At 40.1% G+C, this 21689-nt stretch overlaps 1 protein-coding gene across 2 annotated transcripts in view; it reads left to right on the forward strand.

Annotated features, from left to right (window-relative positions):
- Positions 1-21689, forward strand: part of MYO16 (myosin XVI) — a 212923-nt gene that overhangs the window by 133428 nt on the left and 57806 nt on the right. For both annotated transcript variants that reach the window (XM_038762138.1, XM_038762139.1), the window contains exons 24-27: positions 2025-2100; positions 5052-5227; positions 8219-8299; positions 8546-8751. In XM_038762138.1, coding sequence (XP_038618066.1) covers positions 2025-2100; positions 5052-5227; positions 8219-8299; positions 8546-8751 — 539 coding nt within the window. The remainder of the gene's footprint in view (positions 1-2024; positions 2101-5051; positions 5228-8218; positions 8300-8545; positions 8752-21689) is intronic.

Raw genomic sequence — 21689 nt, forward strand, 5'->3', positions numbered from 1 at the left:
AACAGAGAAATGTTCCAGGTTTGATAGATAAATATCTGAAGCTGGCCCCGGTGGGGTTTTTTCCACAGAAGTTTCAGTGCTATATAGCGATAGGAAGGAAAGGAAGAGAAGGGGGAAGGAGTGGGGTGGAAATCAAAGATAATGAGGGAGAGAGAAATGAAGATAAGGGAGGAAGGAGGGAAGAGAAGAGGGGAATAGAGTGGAATGAAGACGGAGGGAGGAACAAAGATAAGAAGGGAAGGAGCAGAAGAGGGGAGGGAGGAAAAAAGGGAAGGAGAGAGGAATGAAGATGGGGGAGAGAGGGAAAGGAAGATAGGAAGGAAGGAGAGGAGGGGAGAAGAGAGCGAGGAACAAAGATAAGGAAGGAGATGAGGGGAGGAGAGAGAGAGAAAAGGATAAGAGAGGAAGGGCGAAGAGGGGAGGACAGAGCAGACTGAAGATAAGGAGGGAGGGAAGAGAGAAAGGCTGATTCTGCATCCATACAAAGTCTGGTAAGGGAAGCCCATCATTTTGATATTGAACATTCAGGGTCCTGGATAATAATGATAATGATAAATGGAATATTTAAGCACTTACAATGCATCAAGCACTACATTAAGCGCTGGGGTAGTATGGACTGTGTCCAACCTCATTAGGTTATGTCTACCCCAGCGCTTTATACAGTGCCTGGTACATAGTGAGCGCTTGACAAGTACCACTGAAAAATAATCCAGTGGTGTCAGGTGTAGGAGGAGGATGTCACTCAGTAAAACATGGGGCTTGGATTGTGTGAGTTTGAAGCATTTGCCTCAGGAGAGACAAATGACAATGGCCATTTGACTCACCAGTAGCTCCTCCAGTAGGGAACCACCAGTAGCCTACTGGACAGAGCACAACCCTAGGCATCAGAAGGCCTGGGTTCTAATCCCACTACTCCACTTGTCTGCTGTGTGACTTTGGGCACATCATTTAGCTATTCTGCACCTCAGTTTGCTCATCTATAAAATGAGGATTAAACTCTACTCTCTCCAACCTAAAATGTGAGCCCCATGTGGGACAGGGACTGCATCCAACCCAATTTGCTTGTATCCACCCCAGTGCTTAGAATAGTGCCCAGCACATAATAAGCGCCTATGAGATACCATAAAAAAGGTCTGGGGAGGCTAAACATCGTAAGTCACAGCAAATTCACAGCATCCTTGGCCCAGTTAGCTCTGGTGTAATTAGTAATTCTTAAATTCCATCCTGCATTTGAGTCAGACCTCTTTCTAAGAGACCAAGTAAGCCAAGGTCCTGAGCTTCACTTCCAATTTGCAGTTTGCCCTGGGGAAAGTCATTTGAAAAATCTCTGCATCAGTTTCATTTGCTGTCAAACAAGAATAAAACCAATATGTGATGCTCTTTGGAAAGCTAATGGGACATTTATTGTTATTTTTAGAAAGAATCACCATCTTTACTAGAAATAGTTGTTTTTTTCCAACACCTGGACCTTTTTGTTTAAGTTTCTCATTACTGTTAGATTCAGGAAAAGTGAATTAACCGCTCTGCGTGGCCTAGGGGATACAGCAAGAGTCTGGGAGTCGGAGGGACTTGGGTTCTAATTCCGGCTCTGCCGCTTGTCTGCTGGGTGACCTTGGGCAAGCCATTTAACTTCTCTGTGCCTCAGTTCTCTCACCTGTGAAATGGTGATGAAGACTTTGAGTCCCATGTGGGACAGAGACTGTGTCCGTCCCGATTAACTTGTATCTTAAATCCACAAATCCAAATTGCTTCCAAAATGTGAACCCCTTGTATTAGGGCTATCATTCAAAAATCCGAATAGGGTTTTTAAATCTGAATGCTAAATGTGTCTCTTGTTCAAATGAGAAAAATGAGATCATAAAGATGAGGAAACTTGGGTATTTTATGTAATATGAACTTCAGAACTAAAATTGCTATGCTTTTAATGAATAATTTAGAATCTTAAATATGCCAATTTTTTCTATAAAAAGAAATCCTTGGTCATGTGAAATCAGTACTAATTATGCTATTTCATTGAATTGCAGGTGACTTATGAAACTGTTGGAGCAATTGAAAAAAATAAAGATTGCCTTTCACAAAATCTCCTCTTTGTAATGAAAAGTAAGTTTTTTAACACTATTTTAATTGTTCCGTAATGGCTTATTTTTTGAATTGTGAAAGGTTTTATAAAAGATGCCACCAGCAAGGAAAAATGTATTTTGCATCTTAATGTCTTGAATAACATAGTTATAGATTTTACATTCCTATACTTCAATATGTGTGTTGACTTGAATTTAAAGCCTTAGAGAAACCATCATTTAACACTGCCATTTCCCCTATCTGTAATTTATTTTAGTGTCTCTCTCCCCCTGTATTCTGTAAGGTCCTTGTGGGCAGGGATTGAGTTTACCAACCCAACTATTATACTCTCCCAACCATTTAAGAGTGCTCTGCTCATAGTAAGCACTCTTTAGAAACTATTGATTGATAGGCTTTTAGAAGAGAGAAATTTAAAACACCTTTACATAGAAATGGTGGTCTGAATCTAAATAACTTTTCCGTAGAAACTAGTGAAGGCAAATTTGATTTCCAAGTTATTTACACAACAGGGTGCATTTCATCTCATACTTCCAAAAGATCGATTATTTTATTTTCCTGTGATTTTCAATTAATAAGTGAAAAAACTATATGCTGATATACATTTGCTTCATTCATTGGAATAAGTCATTGTTTTCGAATATAATTATTTGTCGATTTGTGCTTTCACGATAATGATTTTCAGTTAGTTGAAATAAACTATTCTTGTTATTTTAATCACCAAGTTGTATTTAAAAATTCTCTAAAGAATACAGAGCAGGTTTCCTTGCTGTGAGGGTTATAATGGTAAAGACTTCTTCTAGGGCCATCTTTCTCCAAGCAAAAAATCCCATACAATCAATATCGTGCTACAGAAATAGCAATCACATTTGCCCTTAGACTCAATGCTGAAGTAACAATCCAGTGGTTTATAGCAGTCTCACTGTGATATTTGTTACAACAGAATAAAGTAATTGCTGCATTTTAGAAGTGGTCAGTATTGATAAAAATGTGAACTGTGATAACAAAGGGTACCACAAAATAAATGAAAGAATTGATCCTGAATATATTCCTATTGATTATCATTTTAGAGTTCTTCTAGTTCTCATGCATTTGAATGTTCTTGTAATATCCTGTCCCTACTGGCCATTACCTTTTATGAAGAGCTAATGTGTAAAATACATGTTAAATGTTTTTGAGGATAGAGCAGCAGTATTCCTTTCTTATTACATTTCTTGTATAAATTCATAAAAAGCCCCATGGAATCAATGTGCTGCAGTCATTCTAAACAGCCATTTGCCATAAAGGTTGGTGTACTTTGGAGAGATTGTGGAGGAAAATAATTAGGGATCATGTCTACCCACTCTGGTGCTTTCTTTCAAGTGCTTAGTACAGTGTTCTACACACTGTAAGGGTTCAAATAAATACCACTGATTGATTGATTAAAGGGGGCTTGGTCTAGTGTTTTATGTTGCAGCTTTGAGGAATTTCCTCACAATTGCAACTTTCTTCTCCACAGGCAGAATCACGTGTTAAAATCACAGTGACTGAACTTTTGTAATGTATTTGGCAGAGAGAAATTAAATGGTTTGCCCCAAGTCCCGCACCACGCAAGTGGTTTAGAACCCAGGTTCTAAACCTGATTCAAGCTCCAGGCTCATGCTTTTTTCACTAGGTCATATTGTTTCTCAATGAAACTGCTTCTAGGTAAAACTGATATCCTGCTAATGATTATCAGGAAAGGACAAGCTCAAGCTGATGATGGCAAAAAGAAGAGGGAAAACAAAACCCCAACTAGTTGGCTTTATTCCCCCACCCCACATTCTAATTCCTTTCCAAAGCCAGGAGAAAATTAAACATTTCAGGGCTAATGTTTAGGAATACTACTAATACTAGCTGTGGTATTTGTCAAGTGCTTACTATGAGCCAAGTATTGTAATCAATCGATCATATTTATTGAGCTATTACTACATTCAGAGCACCGTACTAAGTGCTCGGGAGACCAAAGTACAACCGAGTTGGTAGACAGGTCCCCGGTCCTTACCATCTAGAGGGGGAGATGGATGTTAATATAAACAAATAAATTACAGTTAAGTACATAAGTGCTGAGGGGTTAAGGTACGGGTGAATAAAGGAAGCAAATCCAAGTGCAAGGGTGATGCAGAAGGAAGTGGAAGAAGGGGAAATGAGGGAAGGGTTCTTGGAGGAGGTGTGCCTTCAATAAGACTTGGAAAGTGATTGTCTGTTGGCTATGAAGAGGGAGGGTGTTCCAGCCCAGAGGCACTCTATTAAGTGCTGGGGTAGATACATGATAATCTGTTCTCAAATGTGGCTCACAATTCAAGTAGGAGGGAGAATAGATATTGATCCCCATTTTGCAGTCAATCAATTAATGGTATTTATTGAGTATTTACTGTATAGTTTTGCCTAATGGTTAGAACACAGACCTGGGAGTTAGAATGACCTGGGCGCTAATCCCAGCTCCCCCAACTTGTCTGCAGTATGACTTTGGCCAAGTCACTTCACTTCTCTGCGCTTCAGTTACCACATCAGTAAAATGGAGGTTAATACTGTGAGCCCCATGTGGGACAGGGACTGTGTCCAACCCAATTAGCTTGTATCTGAAGCTCAGAGAAATAAAGTGCCTGTCCCAAGGTCACACAGCAGGTATGTGGCAGAGCTGGGATTAGAACCCAGGTCCTCCAACTCCCAGGCCTGTACTCTTTCCACTAGGCCATGCTGTTACCCCACTTTAAACGCTCTACCCTTCTAGTTGTCCTTCACGTGGCATTTTCTTCCTCATTACAGCAGGACAGGGCAAGTCCTCTTTCTAGTCTTTCCTCTGTTGGCCTCTACAGTGCAGAGGGGTGGCGGGAAGGCAAGGCAATGTAGTACAGTTGGGCACCTTGCAGCTAGGCCAGGGAGTGGAGTGGGTAGCGTCGGCAGGCTGGCCTGCCTCCATCCATAATTCATCTGTGCCGTTCATCTGTTTCTAGCTAGTGAAAACATCGTGATCAACCAGTTGTTCCAGTCCAAACTGACCCAAACCGGAACCCTGGTCCCTCACTATCCTTCTTTTAAGGTTCGAGGTCCCAAGCCCACCCTGCTTGTTAAGGAAATGCCTGCTTCCTCGACAATTGGAGAAACCAAGAAATACCTGGAGTTTAGCAAGGTAAGGCCTAAGTCTCTCCTTCTTTCTTAAACAAAGAGCCCTCCCTGTCATCATGAATCTACAGTGAAGGAGAAAACACTTCTTCCTAGGATAATGTATGGAAAATTCAAGACCAAGTAGAAATTAATAATTCGATTGTTGTCACTGCAGCATCCTATTTATGTTTCATTTATGCGGCTCTCTTTGTGGTGAATGACAAGGCATTGTAAAGAGAGTAGGCCTACAGGGAAAAAGTCAAGTCCTTCATACTGTTGATGTTAATCACTTTGGAGGTTGTCAGTCTCCAAATCAGAAAGTCTCAGGTCTTGCCCAGATCTATATTTTTTTCAAAGAATAGAACCTTACATACTTGGGTTTATTATGTGTTTTACTCTTCCTTAACCCCATTTCCATTATACAGTTGCCACATGTATCTATATACCTTTATCTATTGCCTATTTATGAGAATATCGTAGTCACGGAAACAGTATTAAAAACTGACTACAACTTAGAGGAAGTGTTTAGAGGCATTCTCCCTTTCTTTTAGATTCAGGATCTGAATGTATCTTTGTCTACATAGCCTGATTCCACCAAAATTATTGAAAGGCAGTTGGAAATATAGTTGGGACACTATCCAGAGGGATCAGTGAATCAGGCAATCAATCAATGGTAATTATTGGGCACTTAATACACGCAGAGAACTGTACTAAGTGCTTGGGAGGGTACAGTAAAACAGAATTAGTGGATATGCTCCCTGACCATAACGAGCTTACACTCTAAGTGGGGAGACAGTTGAATAAATAGAGAATTATGCCTTTTCTGGACTGTAGCGTGCCCTTCCCATTAAAATAAAATCTTACTTAAAATGAGTGTTCATAGTAGTGCTACTTCTTTCTTGTGCCATGGGAAATACAGGAAAACAGAAAGACCCTTCAGACTTTAGTACGGTTGGGAGATCTGGGAATTGGAGTTACTTTGAAGTGACTCTCCTACAATTGAATGAAAGTTCTGCATTATATCTCAACATCCACGAGGGAAAGTTTCATGATATTTTGGTTTTATTTGGCATTTTTTAAATGGTATTTGCTAATCTCTTACTATGTGCCAAGTACTTCACTAACCTCTGGGATAGATACAAGCTAATTGGGTTGGACACAGTCCCTGTCCCACATGGGGCTCACAGTATTAACCCCCATTTTACTGATGTGGTAACTGAAGCACAGAAAAGTGAAGTGACTTGGCCAAAGTCACACAGCAGACAAGTTGGGGGAGCTGGGATTAGCACCCAGGTCATTCTAACTCCCAGATCTGAGTTCTAACCATTAGGCAAAACTGTACAGTAAGTACTCAATAAATACCATTAATTGATTGGTCTGTGCTCTTTCCAGTAGGTGTTGCTTCTCTCAGGAATGCTACACTAACGGCTGGGTTGAGCTTAGTCCAAGAAAAAATCAATTTGGGCATTCTCCCCCATAAGGAAAGACAAGAGAGGAGATGGGATTTTATTTATATGATTGCTTCCCTTACTTTCATATCTGTGGTAGTCTTACATCTCCCTGCCTGTATGTGGTCCTTTAAACCCTCATAATCCTGACAAGATTCTTGCCATTTGATCTGATTGGCTAATGCTTTCTTTTTCTAGGTGTGCATCCTCCCCTAATCTTTTTGTGTGTGTTTTGTTTTGTTCCTGACCCTATGGTTATATTATAGTGAATTAATTAATTCATTAATCCAGAAATGGAAATGTACTCCTGTCAAATAGAAATGAGCACAAAATTGTGGGGTAAGTTTAGGAGAGGTTTTTGTCATAATGTAAATAATAGAGTGCTTTGCCTTCTCCCATTTTTTTTTATTTGTTTTTTGGGGTTTGGGTTTTTGTTTTTGTTGTAATTCGCTTTCAAGGCTATAAATTTGACAGTCTAAATCTGTTAGATTGATGCGATTCTATGGCGTGGCATATTAAATAAGACCAGACTGAACCCTTTTACCATGGGGTGAGATTTAATTAAATTACTTGCCTTCCCCGTTCTTATTTCAAACCTTCTCCCCCTGCCTTGGCCCTGCAATTTTTCCATAACTATCATTAACCTCCTGACATCACCTTGTGGGTCGTCTTTCAAATGTTGTGTCACTGGAGTGGCAATGTTGAAATGGAGAAATAAGACTCTGTATAGAGATTGTGGAGCCCTAGAGTGCATTGTTGAAGGAGGTCAGAGCAAGAAGACAAAGAAAATAGGAAGGAGGCAGGAAAGAGATCATGTAATGGCTCCAGTCGGTGATTGGAAAAGAATATCAAAGAAATAGTGGTCAAGACAGGATATATTGTGATACAAGAGTGATTGGGGTCTAGAAAGGTGGGGACAGAATGCTTGATGCTAAGGGAAGGAGGGATAAAAAGGAAATAAATGAGTAGAAGCATCTGTTTTTGAGTCTCTGTAACTAATTATAAAAGGGCAAAGAGAAATCAGTGTGTTGTTATTCTGAAGACAACGAGTGCATCTATTAAAGCTTCCAAGGGTCTGGTGAAAAAGGTAAAGAGTGTCTGGCAGGAATAAATTCCGCCTAGTGGGAATGATGATAGCCATTGCACGTGCCTGACCTTAAAGGCTCAAACCAATGGTAAATACATATACTCTTCTTGGTTAAAAAAAAAAAAACTCATCATTACATTACATCCACAATAACCATGAGCTTACTAGACTTATAATCAAATTATCCAGGAATCAGTTTTTTTTAAGTTGTTGAGGTGAACGACCCCTCATAGATATTTTCATACTATTCCATGGGAGAGGGGGTGGTCTCCTACTATTTTCTCCAGTTGATATTTGTGTAAACACATTTGGAGGAAATTGAAGGCATTGGCCTGCAACCTTATCATATCACGATGGTCCGATTATGATTTAAAGGAATATCTTCAGGTCTACCTTGGAATCCAAGTGGGAATGGGGAGGAAAGTAGGAGTGGAGCTGCTTTTCTTGGAAAATCATCTTCCCTTCTATTTCTTTCCTACAGTTGTTGAAAAAGAAAGGAGCTTCCTCATTTCTTCAGAGATTAGACCGCAAGACACCAAACACTGTGGCAGCCCAGTTCAGGGTAAGTGAATTTTTAATGCTTGTACAAAAAAGTCACAGTAATAGGATGAGATTGATTAAAGGAACACTGGCTAGGATATTGGCCTGTGCGTTGGAGCTCTAATAAGCCAGTTGGAAATCGAGGCTCTTTTTTGTTTTTTATGAAAGTACCTAAGATGGCCATACATTTTTCCAAAGTACAGCTATTTTTGTGTTCCGCTAATGCTTTTCCTTAGGAAATCAACCGAGTTTTCCTTTCTTTCCACAGAAATCCCTAATAGACATTATTGGGAAGCTCCAGAATTGCAGTCCTCATTTTATTCATTGCATCAAACCCAATAACTCCAAGCTGCCAGATACCTTTGATAATTTTTACGTGTCTGCTCAGCTACAGTATATCGGGGTCTTGGAGATGGTGAAAATCATTCGGTATGGATACCCTGTACGTCTCTCCTTCACTGATTTCTTGTCAAGGTAAATTATTTGGAGCTTGGTAAAAGCTTTTATTACCTACGGTGCAATGCATTCTGTCATGTTGTGTAAGTGCTTTTTGTGGTACAGTGTTGATGAGTTCTCAGATTGTTTTTAGAGAAAAATTACTTTAATTGGCACAGGAACACATATTTTAAGAAGCAAAATCCCTCAATGAAGGAGGAACAGTATCCTTTAAGGAAACCTCAGGAAATTTACAAATAATAGGTTTCCTTGGACGTGTTGTTTGGTAAAGTTTTTCATATAATACTTGTTTCAGATTACTTAAGCATTGAGGGCATTGCCTTGATCAATTTCCTGGTGTGCTGGCAGAAAGCTTTTTGAAGGTGGGAAGGAAATAATCTATAATCATGTAGTCAGAGGGCATTTTTGTTGAGTTTACAGAGTGTGCTAGCCATTGTTTACTGGTTCCTGGAGAACCAAGAGAATAGGGCATTGCTCTCAAAAGCTTACAAACTAATAAGAAGGGACAAAGACATATGGAACACAAATATACCTGTAAAAATATATATAAATAAGTATACCTACACACACCATCAGTAAATCTTTTGTATGTATGTATATGAGAAGCAACGTAGAGTAATGGAAAGATGAGTCGGAAGACGTGGGTTCTAATTCTGACTCCACCGCCTGCCTTGGGCAAGTCATTTAACTGCTCTGTGCCTCAGTTATCTCATCTGTAAAATGGAGATTGACACTGTGAGCTGTACATGGGGCAGGGACTGTGTCCAACCTGATCAACTTGTATCTACCCCGGTCTTAGTACAGTGCCTGGCACATAGTACGAATTTAATAAATACCATTAAAAAATTGTAGAGTGACTGATGGTGAAATTCATCCAATCAGTTAGTCAATCCTTTTTTTATTGAGTGCTTACTGTGTGCTTTGCACTAAGTACTTGGGAGAGTACAAAAGAGCAGTTAGCAGATATGTTCCCTGCCAACAAGGACCATATAGTCTGAAGGGGGAGACAGATATTAATGTAAAGAATGATTTATGATCTACATATAATATATGCTATAATTAGAAGTGCCTGTGTGGCTTAAAAGGTCAGGGAAGGATCTGCAGTTTTGACCACTCCATTGCAGCAAGCATGAATTCAAGAGGTGGGATGGATCACAGAATGTATTAGATTTTTGGAGATTGGTGGGGTTGGTGTAGAAGAGAATTGCTGGGGGAAGAAAGTTGCAATGTAAAGGAGGGAGGGAGCCATAAAAGACCATCAGTTCATAGAAATCTCATTTTAGAACACGCAATGACAGAAATAATGTGAAAATAGTAATATGTTCACTTGGGCAAGGGACTCAGCCAGTTGCTTCCTGACTGACCTTGGGCAAGCCATTTAACTTCTCTGTGCCTTAGTTTCCTCATCTGTAAAATGTTTTTCCTCCTACTTAGACTGTGAGTCCAAAGTGGGGCAGAGACTGTATCCAACCAAGTGAATGACTGAATGATATACTTGGATCTACCTCAATGCTTAGAACAGGGCTTGATACATAGTAAGTGCTTAAGAAATACTATAATTTTTAAAAATAATAATAGGGAGAGAGAATAGTATGTTCTAGTGGAAAAAGCATGGGTCCCCCAGTTGGAAGAGAGATCTAAGTTCTGGTCTCGGCTCAGTCGATGGCCTATCGCGTGACCTTGGATAAGTCACCTAACCGCTCTGGGTCTCATATCCTCATAGGCAAAATGTGGTTAATTTTACTTACCCCTCCATACTGCCCAGAAATATCATGTGGCCAAAAATGTGATAAGCACAGTGAGAGTGCTTTGGGAAATTAAAGCACTTTAAAAATTAAAGATGTTATTAATTTATCTGAAAGGAATTACACAAACTTAACAGAAGCAAAACCCACATTTCCTGTCCTCGAGGAATTTAGAATCTGCAAGTTAAGGTGCCATAACCTTGCTATATGTGCTAGCATCTGAGCGGCGTTCAATCAATTGCACTTCACCGAGAAGTTACATTAATTCTGTCTTGGTTAAACGTGAATCATGTCTGATCACATTCCAGTAATGCTTCTGGAATCCTTTGGCCAGTATAAAGTTATGACACGATATGTAGAAAAAGCATGATGGGTAAGGCAAAATTAGCACATATTTCTAATTTATTTAATGCAGTGCAGCTTGACGGATCTCATTTTAGAGAGACCATTTAATTTGAAATGAGATCAAAATTAGAACCACATTTAATTTTCTGAACCTTCCCTCAGAGCTTCTTAAATTTTTCTTAATGTTTTCTCTAAGATTCTGGTTCCCACTTAGGATTTTTTTTAACGTTACCCTGATTAAATTGAAGTTAATTTCATTTATTGGAGCTATCAAATCTTGTTTATATTTAAGAATATCTAAAAGGGAATACCTTTTTACAGTTTATTTCATTTTTAAGCTGAATGTTTTTAAGTGGAAAAATAATAAATTCCCCACATCTAGGGTTTTTGAGGTAATTGATCTATTGGAAAGGTACTTCATGAGCCATTTTTAGGGGATGTTTTTTCTATAGCTTTACCCAAATTAATTCTACCTTGAAATCAGTTAAAATCCTCAATACATCAGATTTTTAATTGAAAAAAACAATGTTGCTTCTTTTAAAATTGTTTTCACAGCAGAAATAAATTTAGGTGAATGGACACATCTGCCCTGATATATTTCAGTTGATTAAGCACATTTGTATGACAAATTGTCAATAATTTCATTCAATCAGTGCTATTTATTGAGTTCTCACTGTGTGGAGAGGACTGTCTTTAGCACTTGGGAGAATGTGATACAATAGAGTTTGGCAGAACTATCTTCAAAGGGCATCGTTTTGTAGTTTAGGATGGAACAGGAGAAGCAGTGAGGCCTAGTGGATAGAGCTTAGTCCTGGGAGTCAGAAGGACCTGGGTTCTTATCCCAGCTCCATCACTTGTCTGTTGTGTGACCTTGGACAAGTCACTTAACTTCTGTGTCCTTAAATTCCCTCATCTGTAAACTGTGGATTAAGATTGAGAGCCCTATATGGGACCTGGATTGTGTCCAACCTGATTACCTTGTTATCGACCCCAGTGCTTAGAACAGTGCTATAAAAAACAGGAGAAAGTTTGGCCATTTTTTAATCCATGTTAAATATTTATTTTCCTTTTTTTGGGGTCTGGAAGATTTCTGCTCATTCCACTCAGAGAAGAGTTTTTGTTTTGGGGTAAATATCATTCTTATTCCAATATAGAGCTCACCCAAAGCAATGTCAGTCAGTCAATCAATGATAGTGTGGTAGTAGTAATAGCAATCATTGAGCGTCTACTGGATGCATAGTATTGTATTATGCACTTCGGGGAGAGTATAGCAGAAACAAAAAGTGATCCCTGTCCTCATGGCTTGTTATAATATAGCTGTGAGTGCCAAAAGGCAGCAGAGTTGCTGAGGGAAAGCTCATTGAAGTATCTGCATCATTTGCAACCACCCAAAAAGTTGTTGTCATCATCAACAGTGGTATTTATTGATTGCTTACTCTGTACAGAGCATTGTACTAAATGTGTGGAAGAGAACAACAGAGTTCCCAAAATGCCCAAAATGTGTTCCTTACAATGTGTCCCTCCTCCCTTACAGTCTAGAGGAGGCAGACATTAATATGAATATATAAATCCAAATGTTAACAAAGATACACTGCCCTAACAGATTTCATCTTTTGCAAATCATAGCACTATAGTAGATTTTTTGAGATAAAAATCAGCTATCAGTTCAACTTGATAATGATCCCCATATTACATGTTTTTGACTACCCAAATCCACCTAGTTTTTAAGGACCACCTAGCAGAAAGAAGAAGAGAAAGAGGATAAATAAAATGAATCAAAGAATGGGCATAAAGCTGGCAAGTGTTTGGAGAAGAAAAAGAAGCAACTTACTCAACAGGCTGTGGGTTGAAATAATAACCATTCTGATCAACAAGTTTATAACATTACAAGGGAAAAAAAACCCCACAAAATTGCTGCCTGTTGCCAGTGGCACTTCTCTACATCAATACTTTCTTAACAGGAAAATATTCTCTTCCCGCTCTCCCATGGTTCTGCCTTCTGGGGAAATAGGAACTGAAATTTCTTCCCCTTCTTTACCCTGCCAGTTTCTAATGTGTAGAAATTTTGCTTTATTCCAAGTTGAGAACAGCCTCACACTTATTCCAGTTGGCATGATGCAGATTTCCAACAAAATACTGCTATATCCCAGTTAAAATCAGAGTTGTGAAAAAGCGCTATGTGAAGTGTAGTTCCCATAGGAGAGGATGTGTAATCAAGACAATATAATTGAAAAACAAAATATATAAAACATAATGCATTTAGTTGCATCATCAAGGAGCAATGTAAATGTATAGCAGTAACGAATGACTTGGGATTAGATATTTTTTGTGTATGTATAGAGAACTTTAATATCAAAATGTTATTTTATATCATGGTCATCTATCAAACTATCTATCTATCTATCTATCTATCTATCTATCTATCTATCTATATCTATCAGTCAACGGTATTTACTGAGTGCTTACTGTGTCCAAGAACTTTACTAGGGAGTTGGGAGAGAACAATACAGTTAAGTTGACAGACATGTCCCCTGCCCACAAAGAGCTCACAGTCAAACCAGACACCTGCGATTTTCTGGCTCAATTGACCTGTCATCTGTCTTATGCTAAATTGAAATTATAAATTATTTATTTATATTAATGTCTGTCTCCCCCTCTAGACTGTTAGCACGTGGTGGGCAGGGAATGTGTCTGCCAACTCTGTTTCATCGTACTCTCCCAAGCACTTAGTACAGTATTATGCACATAGTAAGTGCTCAGTAAACACCATTGGTGATGTTGATGATGATGATGAAATGCACTTTAATAACTCTTATTTGAGTCAATCAAAATGCATCAAATGAAGGGAAAGAGAAGGGCTTTAATCAGGGTAAACTTCAATGTGAGAAAGTGCTGTAGGCAATACCAGAAATTAAATTAAAATAAAATAGAGAAGCAGTGTGGATGGACCCCAGGCCTGAGAGTCAGAAAGAACTGGGTTCTTGTCTGCTGTGTGGCCTTGGGCAACTCACTTCACTTCTCTGTGCCTTGTTTCCCTCATCTGTAAAATAAGGATTAAAATTGTGAGCCCCCTGGGACATGGACTGTGTCCAACCTGATTAACTTGCATCTACTCCAACGCTTAATATGGTGCCCGGTACATAGTAAGTGCTCAACAAATACTAAAAAAAAAATTAGAGTGTTATCATGAGAAAGCTAAAAGAAGAGTGGCTTTGAGAGGGTAGGAAATGGCTGTTTGAGTACTTCCAGTGGCCACCCTAACTGTCTGCCTGTCCACTGTTCCCCAAGGCCTGCATTGACATATATTCCAGTCGATGAATTCCTGGCAATTCTTGAAAATGGACAAATTGGGGTTTGGGATCATCTTGACTAAACAGGCCTTCTGCCTCTCCTCACTGTAAATGCTTGGTCTGTGTGCAGCCAGTTCAGGCCCCATTCCATTCTGGGATTTATAGTGTAAACAACCTAGAGAGTTGGTGGATTGTGTTTGTAATCCCATCCCGGTCCCCACTCCCATTGTCAGTTGCATTGCTAATTACCCACTTCGTGGCTCAGTGGAAAGAGCATGGGCTTTGGAGTCAGAGGTCATGGGTTCAAATTCCGCCTCTGCCACTTGTCAGCTGTGTGACTTTGGGAAAATCACTTAACTTCTCTGGGCCTCAGTTCCCTCATCTGTAAAATGGGGATTAAGACTGTGAGCCCCACATGGGACAACCTGATCACCTTGTAACCTCCCCAGAGCTTAGAACAGTGCTTTGCATATAGTAAGCGCTTAATAAATGCCATCAATATTATAAGCCCAGACATTCATTCATTCCCATTTAATCATATTTATTGAGTGCTTACTGCATGGAAAGCACAGTACTAAGCACTTGGGAGAGTACAATTTGACAATAAAGAGACAGTTTGCAGTTAGCCTGTCCCATGCCTGCTGTGGTGCAGCAGGTGGAAGGGTCGGGAAATGGTTCCCGGAACACTGTGGCTTGGCTAATTGTCATCAAGAGATAAATAGGAAGCATTGTGGCCTAGTAGTTAAATCACAGGCCCTCAGAGTCAGAGGGCCTGGGTTCTAATCACGGCTTTGCCATTTGTCTATGGTGGGGCAAGTGACTTCCTTATCATGCCTCAGTTCCCTCATCTGCAAAATGGGGAGTTAAGACTGTGAGCCTCATCTGGGACAATGGACTGTGTCCAATCTGATTAGCTTGTATCCACCCTAGCGCTTAGCCCTAACCCTAGTTAGTATAGTCCCTGGCATATAGTAAGTGCTTAACAAGTACCATTTTAAAAAAAAATGGAAAGTGAGCCAGCCAGAGGCAGTTTCCCGCTGTCCCAATTTTCAACAAAAGTGTCATGATCAGCTTACCTTAGCCCCAGATGAGTGTCAGTCCTAGAATTAGGACATTTCATTATTTCTAGTTATGTGCTCAGGCCCTCATTCGCCATTTCACAAACTTTGTCAGCTTCTAAGCAATTTTTGTTTGATTTTTCCCAAAATGAAAACAAAAGATTTGGGATCTGTCTCATAGAAGCCTCATGTCTTTTTGGTTGGAATTAGGAACTTAAGTGCAGTTTTAATCTTGATAGCTTTTCCACAGTTGACATTTTCCAAAATTTCAAAGCCAATGAAGTGGAGGCATTGGAATGTATTGAATCTAAAAGCCAAGGGCCTGTATTTCCCTGCCCCAACAAATCTGGAAAGCAACTACGGTTATGAAAGGTAACTGCTGCTAGTAGCACATTGTAACTCACCAGGTCCATAGCTTCTTCACGGTCTCTTACTTTGGCACAGGGCAGAATCTTTTTGAACCAGGCACTGTACACTATGTGATAGCTGTCTAAAACGCCTCACAACAGATTCAGGAAAAGTGTAATATCAGTGCAGTATTAACTCTGCAGGCAGCCCTGGATGAAAAGTGATTTGAGTTACTGAGAATGGAATTTCTAAATTTACACCCTGTTTCAACTTCACCAGAAAGTTTAGATTTTATCCTCCTTTGTAGCACTAGTTCTGGAAACACACAGTGGGAGAGGGAGGGATGAAAGGGTGCTAGTGCCAAATGGGGAAATCATTTTAAAGGCTACATTAGGAACTAAGGAGGAAGCAGTCCACCTATTTGTAACATTTTTCCTATGAGAAAACAGATTTCTCCGTACAACGATTTGACTTGCCACAGTTCGCGGGGAACTAGTTGTGTCATATACCCAAGAAATGCCCTTATACTCTTTTCGTAGGTAAGATGTGCAACATGTGTAGTCATCATTCGTATTTGAAGAAGACACCACTAACGATGGTGAGAAGCAGTGTGGTCTAGTGGATAGAGCACAGGCTTGGGAGTCAAAAGGACCTGGGTTTGAATCCAGGCTCTGCTGCTTGCCTGTGGAGACGTGTTTTCTTTTTCTAATGGTTTTTGTTAAGCACTCAGGCGCTGTACGCTGGGGTAGATGCAAGGTAGTTAAATCATACACAGATCCTGTCCCACATAGGGCTCACAGTCTTAATCCCCATTTTACAGATAAGGTAATTGAAGCACAGAGAAGTTAAGTGATGTTCCCAAGTCACACAGCAGACAAGTGGCAGAGTCAGAACTAGAACCCAGGTCCTTCTGATTTGCAGGCCCGAATTCAATCATCTAGGCCACACTGTTTGTCATGGACTAGTCACTTAATTGCTCTGTACCTCAGTGACCTCATCTGTAAGATGTGGATTAATATTGTGAGCCTCTTGTGGTACATGGATTGTGTCCAACTGGATCAGCTTGTATTTACCTCAGTGTGTAGTAAAGTGCCTGGCACATAGTAAGCGCTTAACAAATACGAGAAAAGCAAAACAAAAAAAGGGTGAAGATGACCCATGAGTGCCTGTGAGGCTGAGAAGATAGATGTGGAATCCACAGACCATGCCATACTGTTTTTTTCCTTGTTGTGGTACATACTTTATGTTTGTAGCACCAGGATCTGCTTGTTTATTGTCTTTTTTTCTATATGAAACTGTTGCTTGAAGACAGTTACTCCCTTCTCTTGTTGGCAACACCCCAGGCAGATCTATCCTCAGTAATTGTCTCTTGTTTTTCAGCTGGGATAATAATAATGATACTAACTGCTATTTAAGTGGCTTACTTTGTGCCAAGTATTATACTAAGCACTGGGATAGATGCAAGGCAATCAGGTTGCAGCATTGTTTCAGGGATTTTTTTTTTAAACCATGTCCTTAAAACTCTTCCTCTACCCTCCTTGTATTTGGTCTCTGTTTCAGTTATCCATACAGCATATGTTTGGGAATCCTGCAGTCATTCATTCTCCTCATGGGTCCCACCCAGAATAGCTGCGATGCTAGGAGAGTAACTACATTCCAGAACAGAGCGATAGCATACAGTTTGTTCACCAGCATTGCTTATAACACAACTCTGCTGAACAGGATGTGTGAGGAAAATCGATGATAGGAGGATCCCCAAGCAGACACTGTGTGGACTACAGAGCCAGGAGGATAATAATAATAATGATGGTATTCGTTAAGTACTTACTATGTGCCAAGCACTGTTCTAAGTGCTAAGCATGGGAGACTTGGAAACCACTACAGTGGACAGTTCAGTCTGGTTGACAGCAACTGGAAGAGAGCTGTTTTCTCCTAGTGAAGGTAGTACAGAAATTGGGATTTGAAGAAATGGTGTCATTAAAAAAAATGGCCATTTGTTAAGTGCTTACTATGTCGCAGTCACTATACTAAGAGCTGGGGTAGGTACAAGGTGATCAGGCTGGGCACAGTTCATGTCCCACTTGGGGCTCACAGTCTTTTAATCCCCATTTTACAGATGAAGTAACTGAGGCACAGAGAAATGAAATTACTCTCCCAAGGTCTCACAGCAAACAAGTGGAGGACTGGAATTAGAACCCAGGTCCTTCTGGCCATGCTGCTTCCCAGTTTCACCGACCATCAATCAATCAATGGTATTTATTGAGTCTTTACTGCGGGCAGAGCACTGTACAAAGCACTTGGGAAGTACAGTATAGTTCCTAGACACTATCCTTGCCTTCGAGGAGTTTACAGTCTAGTGAGTCTGGTCATTAGATGGGAGGGACAGCAGTAGCAGTCACCGAATCTCAAATAGAAATTTGAATTGAAGATATCAGAAACCGATTGGATCCTGGAGACACAGACAGTCTGCATGGAGTTGGCAAACGATCAGTTTTGAGTCCAAGATGATTGCCAAGTCCTGCACTGCGGTGGCTCTGCTGAAACTTCCTGCAGTGTTGGCACACTTAACCAATAGTGGGAGGCGAGCCAGTCAGCGGCTCATCGACGAAATCCGAAACCGGAGGCACAAGATAAAGCAACAGCCTCTATTATTTAAAACTTAAACAAAAATTAGTGCTTGCATTTGTTGTTTAAGAGCAGGACAGCGATGAGGCCCTGGAGCAAAATCCGCTTATCAGCATTGAGAGGATGCTGACAGCAGTGAGACTTCAATCGGGCATGTGAGGAGAATGGATGATTTCAGGATACCCAAGCAGGGCAAGTGAGGAGATGGATGAGCGAAGGATACCTGAGCAGTAGTCTGTTAAGTTCAGATTCTTTAAACAACCACGTTGCTTTTCCCCAGCTGGAAGATTCTGACTGGTTTTAGCGCATTGCGTGATGTTGACTATGCCGGTTTCATAGTTGTTAATATTTTTGTGCATATCGTTGCCTCAGTGTCTGATAAATTCTGGACCTGAAATTAGCAAATTTAACATATCTTCAGTCATAATTGAAAACTTGCTCCTGATCCCGTGAAATGTTGTCACAGACAAGAAAGTAGCTTATCCTCTTACTCTGAGAACTTTCAACATCCAGAAATTAAATTCTTATAGTTTAGGGAAAAATCAATGGACGTTGCAACCTCTTTGAGACTTCCAGCATTCTCTTATTACATTTTCTCACCTCTGTACTCCCTTGCCTCTAGCAAACTGTAAGGAAAAGCTAAGGTTTTTTTTAGTCTAATCAAATTGAAGAATTGCAAATGGGATTACAGTTTTAACATGTAAAATCAGAATGTGAGTCCCTCATTTTAGCACAGACCTATGATTATGACAGAGAACTCACCTACCCTCCTGGCAACAGTGCCCAGCACTTAGAACAGTGCTTTGCACATAGTAAGCACTTAACAAATACCATTATTATTATTATTAATATAAATGAGAGGACCTTGACTAGGATAGGATCTTAAGCAGATTTGGGTTAGGGTCTGAAGGCAAAAATCTGCTTGTCATTTGGAGACCCTTGTTGGAAGATAGATTTATGGCTTCAAGGAATCTGATATCAGCAGTCTGCATCTAGGGATAAATGAAATACATTCAGTTAGGGGGAAGAGTTTCTTTGAGTCTGTCCCAAACAGTAGAATTTGCATGAGAGGGAAAATTGTAAAATGACCTCTGTTTAATTTGTCCTCATGAGAAGGACCAGGTTGGAGACGACATTAGTAGAAATGATGCTACAGTAATCTTGATAAATAACAGATGATTAGAGACAGTGGCCTAAATGCTTTTTTTCCTAGCTCTGCTTTCCAGGAAATTGAAATCCCAGAGTATTGAGCTTTCAAATCCGTAATTCACCCCATCTCAAAATCTCTTCCACCCTCATTTTTTGCTCTGTCCTGAAGGTTTAAAGAATGAAAACTCTCCTGTTCTTGTTAGCTTTTACCGCTTCAATTTGGCTTGAAAAATGAAAGCAAAGAAAGTTGTTCCTGCCCCTTTACACTACGGTAAGTCTTCCACGTGCTTTTGTGGAAGCAACTGAAAAGATCACATCAGGTGTTCATAAAGAACGCATCAAGTATTCATGTTGAGTGCCTAGATACATCTTTCTGGATTTCTATAGGGCTTCTTTGCAAATGCCTGGTTGTTCAAAATGTCTCATGTGTGAAGTAAAATGCAACAGTTTTACGTTTGGGTAAACAGACCACATACATCTATCAGTGGTATTTATTGAGCTCTTACTATATACAGAAAGAACACTATACTCAGCCTTTGGGAGAGTACATTCCAATAGAATTGGTAGATACAGTCCCTGCCCACAAAGAGTCTAGTCTAGTGGGGACAGATTTTTGAAATTAAAAGGATCGTTGTCTAAATTTTTTCTAATCAACTGAGTAATTATTAAGCACTGTCTGTACCCAGATCACTGTATTAAATGCTTGGGAGAGTACAGTAGGGTCAGAAACATCTCCACCCTCAAAGAACTTAAAATTTAGTGGGAGAAATTCTCAGAAAAACAGCCTTTGAGAAATAAAGTGGGGGAAGAAAGTATTCACCCCGTTTTCTTAAATTCGGCTCGAGTATTCAAGTATTCAAAATTCAGATCAACTAAATCTCTAAGTAAAAAAGGAGTGAGAAGTAGCATGGCTTAGCGGAAACAGCGAAGGCCTGGGAGTCAAAGGACCTGAGTTCTAATTCTGACTCTGCCAATTTCCTGCTGTGTGACCTTGGGTAAGTCACTGATCTTCTCAGTGCCTCATCTGTGTCTGTTATACTGTTGTATTGTACTCTCCCAAGCACTTAGTACAGTGTTCTGCACACAGTAAGTGCTCAATAAATATGATTGACTTGGACAGTGAGCCCCATGAGGAAGAGGGACTGTGTCCCATCTGACTGACATGCTTGGCACATAGTAAGTGCTTAACAAAAGCCATCATTATTATTATTGTTATTATTATTATTATTATTTGGGACCAAAACATCATGACGATTTTAATTTTAACTGCCTTAGCAATTAGAAGAGTTGCCACATAATAAGCACTTAACAAATACCATTAAAAAAATCTCAAGAATCAGGTCAGATGAGAAGCAGCGTGGCTCAGTGGAAGGAGCATGGGCTTTGGAGTCAGAGGTCATGGGTTCAAATTACAGCTCCGCCAACTGTCAGCTGTGTGACTTTGGGCAAGTCACTTAACTTCTCTGTGCCTCGGTTGCCTCATCTGTAAAATGGGGATTAAAACTGTGAGCCCGCCGTGGGACAACCTGATCAGCGCTTAGAACAGTGCATTGCACAGAGTAAGCGCTTAACAAATACCATCATTATTATTATTAGAGAAGCAGCATGGCTCAGTGGAAACAGCATGGGCTTGGGAGTCAGAGGTCATGGGTTCTAATTCCGGCTCTGCCGCTTGTCTGCTGTGTGACTTTGGGCAAGTCACTTAACTTCCCTGGGCCTCAGTTACCTCATCTGTAAAATGGGGATTAAGACTGTGAGCCCCATGTGGGACAACCTGATTACCTTGTATCCCCCCAGTGCTTAGAACAGTGTTTGGCACATAGTAAGCGCTGAACAAAAGCTATCATTATTATTATTACTATTATTTGGGACCAAAACATCATGACGATTTTAATTTTAAAATTGTATTGGGGCAAGGTAAGTTCTCATGTGGAAAATGCCTCACTGAGAAGCAGTGTGGCCTAGTGGATAGAGCACAGCCCTGGGAGTCAGAAGGACCACCACTTCCCTGCTGTGTGACTTTGGGCAAGTAAAATGGGCATTAAGACTGTGAGCCTGATGTGGGACATGGACTGTGTCCAACCTAATTAACTTCTACCTAACCCAGCACTTAGTACAGTGCCTGGCACATATTAAGTGCTTAATAAATACTATTAAAAAAGATTCAGACAAAATTGAGTGTCAATTACCGAGATCAACAGAGAGTCAAAAGGCCCTGCTTATAGGTACATATATGATCCCACGTAAATTTCCACACAGATATTCATCCACGTTTGTGCAGACACACATTTATTTAGAGATAGTGGGAAGTCTTACTGACTTTATACTAATTTTTACTAATTGGAATGAAGGATTTTGATGTTCTCCAGGGACAGGTGGTGCTTGGGTGTTCAGGT

This window comes from Tachyglossus aculeatus, chromosome 20 (assembly GCF_015852505.1).
Source record: "Tachyglossus aculeatus isolate mTacAcu1 chromosome 20, mTacAcu1.pri, whole genome shotgun sequence".
Taxonomy (NCBI): domain Eukaryota; kingdom Metazoa; phylum Chordata; class Mammalia; order Monotremata; family Tachyglossidae; genus Tachyglossus; species Tachyglossus aculeatus.